The sequence below is a fragment of the Rattus norvegicus genome, chromosome 13 (assembly GCF_036323735.1).
Source record: "Rattus norvegicus strain BN/NHsdMcwi chromosome 13, GRCr8, whole genome shotgun sequence".
In the NCBI taxonomy this organism is placed as follows: domain Eukaryota; kingdom Metazoa; phylum Chordata; class Mammalia; order Rodentia; family Muridae; genus Rattus; species Rattus norvegicus.
Window position 1 is genome coordinate 73,377,543 of NC_086031.1, and position 11,667 is coordinate 73,389,209.

At 42.2% G+C, this 11,667-nt stretch overlaps 1 protein-coding gene across 5 annotated transcripts in view; it reads left to right on the forward strand.

Annotated features, from left to right (window-relative positions):
• The window catches only part of Astn1 (astrotactin 1), a 318,149-nt gene extending 306,789 nt beyond the window's left edge, over positions 1–11,360 (forward strand). For 4 of the 5 annotated variants that reach the window (XM_039090767.2, XM_039090768.2, XM_039090769.2 and 1 more), the window contains 2 exons: positions 3,755–3,938; positions 8,123–11,360. In XM_039090767.2, the coding sequence (XP_038946695.1) occupies positions 3,755–3,938; positions 8,123–8,360 (422 nt within the window). In that variant the 3' untranslated portion in view covers positions 8,361–11,360. The remainder of the gene's footprint in view (positions 1–3,754; positions 3,939–8,122) is intronic. The other variant, NM_001170603.2, reaches the window with a different exon arrangement.
• Positions 11,361–11,667: the final 307 nt, after the last annotated feature.

Below are 11,667 nucleotides of genomic sequence, written 5' to 3' on the forward strand. Positions count from 1 at the left end.
TTCCCTTATTTAAAATGACCACTCACTGACTGTCTCCCATCACTATATAACAAACACAAAGTGAGAATTTTTGTCAGTTTCTCTCAGTGATGTGACTCCCAAGGATAGGAACTAAGCATTCACTAATAATTGTACTACATCAATGAATAAGTATAAACTTATTGTGGCCAGACATTGTACTAATTTAAAGTTTTGAATTGAGTAAAACTTTTATACTCCTGAAAATCTTGGGAAGTGTATATGACTAACCATTATTAGATAGACAGGAAAACTAAGACCCAAAAAGGCTATGTAATGTGTTGAAGGCCAATACACAGGAGCCTGAGTCCATTTGAAACTCTGAAGCCTGCTCTTAGCTGTACCTTTGAGTCTATTGGCTTCAGTCCCACCTTGTTAATTTATCGCATTGTTAGAGAGATCTCTGATGTCTAGCAACTCAGCCTCCCTTTTTTGCAAGGAGATTTTGTTCACAGGCTTCCTGCTATCTTTTCTCCTGCACTCCACTTGTTCCCAACTCGTATATATTAAAGAGAGGGAGGACCCGAATTTATCATAGATAACTGAAGACTTCAGCGAAGCTCAAAGCCAAGTAAAATAATCATTTAAAAATGCCTGCATTCTTAAGTTGGCAAATCCTTGCGACACTCTAAAAGCTAATGAGGTAAAAAGTCTCACTTCTCTCAGTAGAGATAGGAAGATCCAGATGTTGCCCTGCTCTGGGAATTGAAGCACAGGTAATTTTCTTTTTGTTTTGTTTGGTTGTTTCTAAGTATAACACCCTGTTTACTGACAGGCTTGTAATCTTACCCTTAAGTTAGACTACCTTGATTTTTGAAGATTAGTGGTAGGAAAGGATGCAGATGTTAGCTTGGTCAGCTAAACGTGATAGTCAAATTAATGGCACATGCACCAAGAGTCACCACCTCTGCCGTGGTCCTTTCTCCAAAGAGGCCACTGCAAATAGGACTCGGAATCTGACGCACTATCTCCCATCGCAAGACACAGTATTTGGCATCTATGAATCAGTTGGAGAGGAATGCTAAACTACCCCATGTAAGCTGCAGTCTGAGCACCAATGGTTTCCTTCCCTGGCCATTCTTGTCTCAGCTAAAAACCTTCTGCCTCCCAAATCCATACGAGTCCTTAGAATTGGTCCTTGGTTTCTTTCTGTCCCAACTCCAGAAAGGACAGGCCCCTAGCAGACTTAACCAGGGTACCTACCCTCTCGTGCTCTATCGAAGACAGTTATCCCAAGATTCTGCCTCTTATGCCTTAATCTGATAACTGAATATCGATACAACTTAGAAATGGCAAACAGTGTAGGACCTTCACCACAGGCCACACTAGCTAAGTGACCTTCAGTGGGTAACCCTCCTTAATCTCATTTGTCAAAGAAGGCTATGCACAAATCCGCACTGAGGGGGTGTGAGGATGTAAGGTTACTAACCAATTAAATAAATAAACCTTTTATAATAACTAGAGATGATCATGGGACTTCAGTTTTTAAATTGTCTTCTTTATCCAACAATCTCATTTTAGCAACCTTAAAATTTTAACAGCCTAAAAGGATTTCTGAAGGAAAGCCATTTGTAATGTAGCTGAATACGTTGTCTATAAATTTTGTTTCTAAAGTTAGTGTATACAAGCTTGAGGGGGGGATCATCTAAAAACCACGCTACAAAGTGGACTCAAAGTACAAGCAAAGTTAGGAGTGGAAATTGTTCAGCTAACAATTTCTGATCAGCTGTTAGCTAGCACAGTGCTGCTTCTGAGGATACCAAGGAAGTAAGACCTGTCTCCTGTCACCACAGCCATCAGTGTGGTGTGGAGGCCAACACTGGGTAGAAATTTTACTCATTCTACCCACAAAACCCTTGGGTGGATCTGTCATTTGCCAATGTCCCTAAATTCACTTGGTATTAGTACAAGGAGCTCATGCTATGGCTGACTAATGGGGTCAAGTAGGGATACTTCTGACTTTCTTGCCCAAGAACTCCATTCCTTCATCTCCAAAATTAACACATTCAAGGGATAGCATTGCTCACCTGCTCGCTGGAGCTTAATTCCCAGATGGTTAGGAGAATGTGCAAAAGCATCTCTTCTCTGAGAGTTGTAATGAGAAAACATGTAATGATAATATATCCCTTAAGTTATGAAACAAAACAAAAAAAGGCAAGGCTAGATAAAACTACTACTGCCTTATCAAGTCCCCAAACTTAATCTTATTCATGGGAACCTGTGAGGCAGAAACATCACAGATGATTACTCATTTGGGATTGCAAGGTGTTCTGGCTTCAGTTTCTGGATGTGTAAAATCCCGTGCCTTTACATGGGCCTACATGGTTCTAGCAAATATTCTGTGTTCCAAAGTCATTGCCTTTCCAGATTCTTCTCATGGCTCAGAAGTATTACCTGGGAGTTCCTACTTTCTCTCTGCCACCTGTGACCTTAGCTACCCTGATGCTTTTTAAAGGACCACTTGGTACCCATGTAAATGCTACCAACACATAAAAGGTTGTCAGAATCTCATGGGAGCAAACGAAGACCAGTCTTATATGGAAGCAAACTTGGACCAATCTTTAGTGGGAGCTGAATGTAAAGTATCTGTTTCTCCTGCTGCAAGGCCCAGTAGTAATTCAGAAACTGCTTACTTCCTCTCCTGCAAAAAATAGCATTCAGGTACTCAGGAAGCTTCCTGATGTAATCCTTCATGTTTTCGCTCATTTATTGTTTCATTGGCCTTTATCCCCAGCTCCGTTTCTCTGGGATTGCACTTTCCAATCAAGCATGAATATGTGAGCTTTTGCCTCGGGTTATACGCTGTTTACTAAACCTTGGGAAGACAAAGAGTATTGCAGCCGAAATTGACCTTAGATGTGTATTAGTCCAAGGCACTTAATTTAGTACAGAGGAAACTGAAACTCAGTGGCCCAGGCATGGAGTGACTTACATAAATCACTCTCGTACTTTAGGGTCAGTGTTTTAAAATAATACCATACACACTTAAGTATACATGTATATATTTTTCCTGGCAAATATAAATATGTCTCTCTCTATATATATAAATGGATAGATTTCTGAAGGAAAGTCATGTGTAATGTAGCTAAATATGTTGTCTGTAAATTTTGTTTCTGGAGTTATTATAAACTAGCTTATATATTTGCTGAATGCTATATAATGGTATTTTGATTAGTAATGGAGCACATACCAGTAATGCACCGCATATGCCGCAGTGGTCCTATAAGACTAATAGAGCTACAGATTTCCTCTGTGCGAGCAATGCTGTAACAATCAGATGTAAGCAGAGAGCACTCTCACAGGTTCATGAATGTGGATGTAAGCAAACATACTGTGTCACCCGTCATACAACACAAACGATCGTGTGAGCTGCTTAATGTTGATCATGATAACAAACAATTATCGTTGTCTCATGTATTGACGGTTCTACACTTATCCTTATTTCAGAGCAGGCACTATTTATACTGTACCATATTGTAAGTAATATACTGTTTCACACCAGCGGCAGTCCTCATACGTCTCTGTCTACTGTGTCTCATCATGGAATCCTTTCTCTTGTTCCTCTTTTAATCTTGTGTTCCTCATGATTCTAGAAACAGGCTATGCCTTGTGTTTTCCACATGTCCTATGTGTTAGTAGGCTGCACCATTTAGAGTTGAGTTGGTGCGCATATAGAAATTGCATATTGATGCATTCCTCAAAGCACAACTGGACTTGCCTTTTCTTCCTTCCTCAGAAATAGCAGACAAGATATACAATCTCTTCAATGGCTACACCAGTGGAAAGGAGCAACAGACCGCCTACAATACCCTTCTGGATCTGGGTTCACCCACTTTGCATCGAGTCCTCTACCACTATAACCAGCACTATGAGAGTTTTGGGGAATTTACCTGGCGGTGTGAAGATGAATTAGGACCCAGGTATTCAATGAACTGTGCCATCTCTTTTAAACGCTCTCTGGATTCTTGCGGCTCTCATGCTGTTACTGCCCTTCATGGAAGTTGCAGGGATTTTCTGAGAAAATGCTCAAAGAACTAAGACCTAAGCTTTACACAGCCCAAGTTGTGCACAGTGGTTTGGAGCAAGCTCTTTTTAGGCGGTTGATTCATGAAGTCACTTCCTGAACTCTGAAAATAAGCCTTTTCTCCTGACCTTAATCGATCTGACACACAACTCCCATTGTTAAATTTGCAAGGAATGGCTGTGAAGTCTTATGAAAGGAAATTAGGAGTTTTGTGAAAGAGGGTATCCTGAAACATCTAGTGCCCATGAATTACACCTCACTTATATGGACTTTCTCATGATCTTTTGAGACAGTATCAGAGAAGATGGGGACCTCCAGTAAGGTGGAATGGTATTCATTTACTTACTTACCCTGGACCCAAGCTTGTCACTTCCTAGAACACAATACACACTCTTTTTAGACTGTAGAGCCCAGATAGAGTAGCTGGAAAGTGGGGAATGAGGAATTGGAGAGATATCCCTTCCCAGTTAGAACATTTGTTATGACCATATAATGCTATCTTGAGAAAGTAGGCTTTCCTAGAAATTCTGGGACTCAGACGGGATAAAGATTTGGGCTGCATGAAATTGAGTAAATCATTCAAGAACTCATGAAAAAATGGAAAGAGATCTCGGACTATGAGAATGTGGGGAAAGAAAAAAAGAAAAGAAAGGAAAAGAAAAGAGGACAGAAAAAGAAAAGAGGACAGGGTGGGATGGAAGAGGAAAGACAGAAGGACATGGAGAGATGAGGAGACAAGAAAAGGAGGGTGGAAGGGAAGGAGGGGGAGGAGAAGGAGTGAGGGAATCCGTACTACAGGACTCTGCACACCCTAACTGGCTCTTAAACGGACTCTTAAACAGTCTTATAATTCCATTATGAAGCACAGTGTTCTCTCCCCATTCATCTGACACGTAAGGACACTCACCTTAGTCGTTACAAAAGTTCACAGAAGGCTACTATTCAGCACATTTCCCTTGTATTTCCTCCCCCCACCTCTCTCTCTCTCTCTCTCTCTCTCTCTCTCTCTCTCTCTCTCTGTGTGTGTGTGTGTGCGTGTGTGTGTGTGCATAAGAATGCATGTGTGTATGTGTTGGAGGGCAGAGATGGCCCTTGGTCATTGTTCTGCCTGCCTCCACTTTTACAGATCTGGGATGGCTTGCCCCACGCCGCTAGCCTTTTCCTTGGTTTCTGGGAATTACATTCACAACTGCATGCCAGGCACTTTACTGGCTTAGCCATCTTTCCAAGCTCTCCTTTTCTCCTTTATTATTTTCAAGGGAAGGAGAAAACTCAGGGCATTCTTCTTGGAATAAAAATGATTATTTGTATAAAGTCAGCAGGATCTGGCTACATTCTGTAAGTGTTACCTGTAACTTATAAGGAATGATAGACTTTAAACAAACAAAGCCACTGCTGGGAATCTAAGAGAAATATGTTAGGGTCAGTTAATCTTAGTATTTTCAAGAAGTAAATTCTTGCTTAGAGGGTAGATAAATATTAAGGAATGTCCCTTCTACTCTGTATCCTGTCTCTATCCTTGGCCAAATTGTCACACACGCCTGACATGCTCTTCTGCAGCCATCTCCTCCTCTTTCACTCTTTGGTTTTCCCCTGTCCCTCTCTTCCCTTCTTTTATCTGAGATTTATTGAGTATACGTGCATAATTCTTTATTAGGAAGCCTAAGTGCCACATTTTGAATAGCACTAACATTGCATAGTTTATTGTTACTTCTAAGGGCATTTGAATCTTCAAAATTTCTCCTTTGTAACTTGAGACTCAGATGAAATATTGGCTAATGCAGAAAGTGAACAGGGGAGGGGATGGGGATGTCACAGTGAAGCAATGCCCATAGTTGGTTGGTCTGCCCTCCCCTCCATGCTCTCCTCCCAGGGGCTCTCTCATGGGTAATACAGGCCTTTCACAAACACATAGTAGAAAACATTGTGCTATTTTGTTAGTCCGTGGAAAACAAAACCTTGGTTTTTAATGTCATGGATCTCAGGGAGAGCCATAGGAAAGGAAATGTCCACCACCTTGAGGGACAGCAATTGACTGTGGGGTTAATCTCAAGAATGAATAAAAATGGGTCTGTGGCTGCACACTTCCTGTTAGCAAACAAAAAGGATTCCCACAATTCTACTAAACCCAATTCCATTAAAACCTGCGGAGGCCTCCAGACTGAGTTGAGGTTGCAAACGCTCTGAAGACAGCAGTGTTGCCCCATTGCTAACAAAGAAGGCTGTTGACTCTGACATGGTCAAGGGCAGACCCAAAGTAATTATTATTTAAAGAACAATAACTGAAGCAATGAAAACACCAGCAAAGACTCCATAGCCTAATTTAATTCGCTCTCTTGAAAGGCTACTGGGTTGTGCTCTGTCTGTCTTTGGAAGATGATGAGATGGGGCCCTCTTTCATTCTGCACCCCAACCCCCTCTCCTTTCAACTCCTCAGAAGGCTGGCTAATGATAGCACACAATGGAAGGATTAAGCGGAAACAGTCCTTAGTGGTAGTTTCTTTTGGAAAACCTGCCTGGCCAAACTACAGAAGCCAATAGGGAAAGCACAGATCTTCCTTCTGAGAGGCTACTTAGTCCGCAGGTAGAGTGTTTGTGACCTGTGGTCACTGGGGAAAATACCTTTCCCTCCAGTGTTGTCACAGAGCTCTCAGCCCCTTGACTTTGCTGCTTCAAGTTCAACATCTTGCGTTCAAAATCAGCTTCACCCTCCTTTCTCCTATCATTCTAGGAATCCAGAGATATACACTGCCCCCCTCCCCAAAACACACACACACACACACACACACACACACACACACACACACACACACACACACACACTGCCCAGATGAAGAGAAATTAAGTGAATGTAGTTATTCCTCTTTGAAATGCTTACTCTAAGTGAGGTGCAGAAGGAAAAAAATCCTATTTAGGTAAGGAGTTGTTGATTGAAGCAGAAAAAAGAGATTCTTCTTCACAGGAGAAGTTTACCAGCTTAGTGTTAGTAAATACTACAAGCAGTTCTGCCCAGTAAACTTTCTAGACAGCATTCTGAGGCCTACATGAGATGAGCTTGCTGCAATGGGAGAATCATCCTTGTGGCTCCATGGCCACTTACATCTTTGAAGAATTGAGAATAAATACAACCAAGGGATGTAATCCCTTGTCCTAAGAACTCAGAGAGAAAACCAACAAGGTCTGAGAGCTGGTTTTCAGGTATCCTGTATTTCTGACACAGGAACAAAGGACACAGCAGTTAACCTGATGATAGCCATTTTACCAGGCTGGGTGCCAGAGGCTCCCCCATGCTAAGCAATCTGTCTTTTCAGATGTGTGTAATCCTAAGGCAACCTTGTTCTCCTCTCCTGCCCCAAGGGATCCTCAATGGCTCACATGCCCTCTTATCTGCTCGCTTGCTTTTTCAGCCCAGGCTTAGAAGCAATGGCAGTGGCCTTGTGGCTTTAGGAAGTAGATGAAGACGTGGAGCACGAGCTCTCTGGGAGGTTCATTAGGTGCTGTGTGCACCTGGGAGTCTGCTCTGTCCAAAATATGCTCGTGTGTTAATGTGAGCCAGAGCCCTAGTGTTCCCAGGCTTATTGTATATAATTGGTTATATCAGATACCCCTTTCCTTTCACTATACTGACTGCCTTTTCTCAATTCAAGTATAGCCTTGAAAGGAGAACACTCAGATAAGCATATTACATATCATTTAATGATGATATATTACCGGCTCTATAGAACAGTGATTTGGCTTCTTTCCAAACTACAGATTCCATGATATTAAAAGTTATATATTTCCACTCAAACATGAGTTACTCATGTTTTCATTTTCACTTTTTTTCTGGCTGCATTTGATACTTCTGTTTCTGTTTTGTGCATGTACTACTTTCCATAACCATTCATTCATCCATCCATTCATTCATTCATTCATGGACTGACACACGTCAAGGATCGGCTGTACTAAGTGGAAAAGATAGAATGGTCAGCTCTACCTTCTTAAAATATGGAGTCTAGCCTGAGCATAATTCTTTTCTAGCCTTCTCTTTATTGTTTGTTTGTTTCCTGACAGAAGTGTCCTTTTCTCTTTGATCTGTAGGAAAGCAGGCCTCATCCTTTCCCAGCTTGGAGATCTGAGCAGCTGGTGCAATGGACTCCTTCAAGAGCCCAAGATAAGTTTGAGGCGTGGTTCACTCAAGTACCTGGGCTGCCGCTACAGTGAGATCAAACCCTATGGACTGGACTGGTCAGAGCTCAGCCGAGACCTCAGGAAGACATGTGAGGAACAGACCTTGAGCGTCCCCTACAATGACTATGGGGACAGCAAAGACATCTAACTTCGTGGGGTCAGGGAGTAACTGCCAAAATAAAGCAGGGGAGAAGAGGGGAATATCTGGGTTGATGTGTGGATTTCTAGACATTTTTTAATGGAACATCCAAAGCTCCACAAGTACCTTCTAAACCAGGAAGAGGGTAGACCTTTGCTCCCTGTGAGATTTGTCCAGTGTGATAGTCTCCACCTGCATGACCATCAACCCGCCAGCCAGCCAGTAGCTTCATGCAGCACCATTTTTCCCCTTAGAAGATTACCTTGGAACTCACTTTGGTATTCATTGGTTTCGTTCACTTTTTTTTTTTTGTTTACCTTCAGTCAACCCATCAGGAGTCTCAAGAGCTCTATCCTGCACCCTATAGCAGGTCTAAGGTGGAGGCTCTTCTGCTTAATGGGTTCCCACGTCTATGGCATCTGGGGACAGAAGTGAAGACATAAAGCTTCGGCTGCCTCATGGCCTAGCCCATTTCTTAGGAAGCATCGGGATGTTGGGAGCCAAGGCATGTATGAAGGAGAAAATAAATGACCCCTGACCGTTTCTCATGGGTTTCCCCCCAAACTCTCTCCTGTTGTTGTCGTCACACCTCAGAAGTAAACCCCTCAGAAGTAAACTGCTATAGGTCCATTGGACCTTACAAAGACTTAGGTCTCTCCTCTCCCATGTTTAACCAGGACTACAATTTCTGGTTGATTTCTGTCCTTTGTTCTAAACAACCTGATCTTTGAGAGGCTGTGAGATATCAACTGACAAATGTAGCTCCAGAGAGGGCTACCTGCAAGACTATTTAGTAGCCGACATTACAAGAAATAAGTGGAGTTTGTTTAAAAATATTTGTACATGCCTAGGGTACTGTCAGAGTTCTAAGAGCCTTGATTCTGTTTGGTCCCAGGCCTCTTCCCCTGGGCAGAAAAGACTTGGCTAATGTTTCCTTTACTCCTGGAATGAGATTCTTTCTTGTCAGTGTTTTAGTAACTAAAGCTCTTATCAATCTGAAAACCATTTCTCTCCACACTACCCTAACTACATTTTCTTAATTATAATGTAAATTTTGACAGTCCTTTCTCTCATGAAAATCATTAGGACTCTATCCTTGTCACTGCCTGCCAACCCAACTCTGTCAGTTACTGAAGAGCAGCAGAGCCTCTGTAGAGACCAGAACATCTGATGATCACACATAAGGACTGAGGCTCCATTTGCACACACTGCCCAAGGATGGTGATATGGTGAGCTAGCTAATAGGAAGGCTAGCCTTTTAGAAACAAACTCATGGGACCAGACTGCCTAACAATGACCATGCAGCCAGCTTGCCTTGATGGAATTATTCATGTGGAAACACATGACACAAGTCTGGAAGGCTCTATAACTCAGCCACTGAGCCTTATTTATACTTTCCAATGAGGAATAATTACAGATGACATTGATTATTTGATGTGTGATGCATGGTACTATAAACACCTAGAATCTCCCAGCACCCCCTAAAGAAAGTTCTATTCTTATCAACCTTTTAGTGATGAGGAAACCAAGGCAGGAAGGTGCCATACTGTTCCCTGGGTGCCTCATACACTATGTACCCTGAGCTGCAGTGCCTCGAGAACATAGGAGTTTAACTACTCTATGTTGCCTAAGTATATGGCTGTTGAAGCTCTTAGGTCCACAGGGAACCTGCCCAGAGAACTTCACCTTCCTAAGGGACCGTCTACAAATGTACAGTGAGTCCAAGTCGCCCATAGCCTTTGGACTCAGGGCACCTTTGGTGTCCTCAGCACTGTCCACACCAGCTTTCCCATGGATGCACAGGGAGGAGAATAAATTGCAGGCTCTTTTTACTATTCTTTTTGCTTCTTTCAAGAGAAATATTGGAAAACTTTTCTTGTACTTTTTTTCCTCACAGATTCCACAACTTTTAGAACAAAACACAGCAGAAAATTTAGCTGTCTCACCTCTGGCCAGTGTAGGGGCTTCAGTAAAAGGTCATCCAAGGACCACTTGTTCACCATTGCCAGAGAAGAGGATGCTATGGGCCAGTGTGGCAGTGCATATAGCACCTCTTTACTGCCATTCTTTTCCCATTCTTCTAGTCAATCCTATGAAGAAAAGAGTGTCTTTGTTTGAACAGAAGGATACTGAGGCTACGATGCCTTCCAGCCCTGTTGGAGATAGGAACTTATGGGCTCAGGAGGGAGGGCAAGGAGTTTTATTAAGATCACTAGTGTTACCCCACCCTCATTCTGCTTTTATTCCAGGTATACTCTCCTCTCCCCTCTTTATGACCTGTTCTCCAAAGATGTTCCACCTCTCGCACACATCTCCTTTATCTTCTGTCTTATCCTCTATTCCCATCGATTGCCTTACTCTTTTAGTGTGCTCTTGTGTTTACTCTTCAGGTGTGTGTCTATGCACACACTCACTCCCAAGCACCACATACACAGCTACAACTGGAGCAATGTACATTTGAGTTAAAAACTCCAACATGAGTGAATTGGGGGTAGTCTGCAGAAGATTCTACACGTTGCTGGAGGACTTTTGCCCTCAGAGAGATGCATATCACACCCTGCCAATGAATCTCAGTTCTTACCTAGAGGAACTGTCTAGAAAGGCTAATGTGATTGAGCCAGTATTAAACCTCATTTCTAAGCTGCCAAACAGGTCTTAAGAGAGCCACTTCTGTCCACCTAACCACCTTCAGCTCTGTGTCCAACTGAGATCTCTATTGTTTCCTCTTGAATGTCCATGAACCACTGTACAGCATCAGACCCTTAAATGAGTGTGCAATTGTTTCTCTTGAAGTTTGGTCCATTCGTTACTTTGAATTAACTGCACTCCTTGATATTCAAATGTTCTATTAAAAAATAATTGTGAAAAACACTCCACTCCTGTAGAAGAAAGAGGTGGTGTAATGTGACCAACTCCAACCACAACAGTGTTCTTTAAGAGATTTATTGTACGATTATGAGAAATGAAGTAATCGTCTAAATAATAAACAAAGCTGTCAGTAACTGTTAAGTGTGTGGATATTACCTTGTGTCTCCCCATAAACTGAGTGATCACAGTGACCCACTGGTGATTAAAGTTTTATATGTTACAATTTAGATTCCAAATACTTGGGCTTCGAGACCATTATCTTAACTAGAAACAAAAATTGACTTCTATGGCCAATGTCTACCTTTATGTGGTAGTGATTTTCATCTTCTAGCCTTTCCTCCAAGTAAGCAGTAAGTGGAATGTCTTTGCAGCATATCCACTGTATTCAAGACACAGAGAGATACAGCCTTGGCCCTCCACATTGAACATATAACTATGAGGAGAAGGT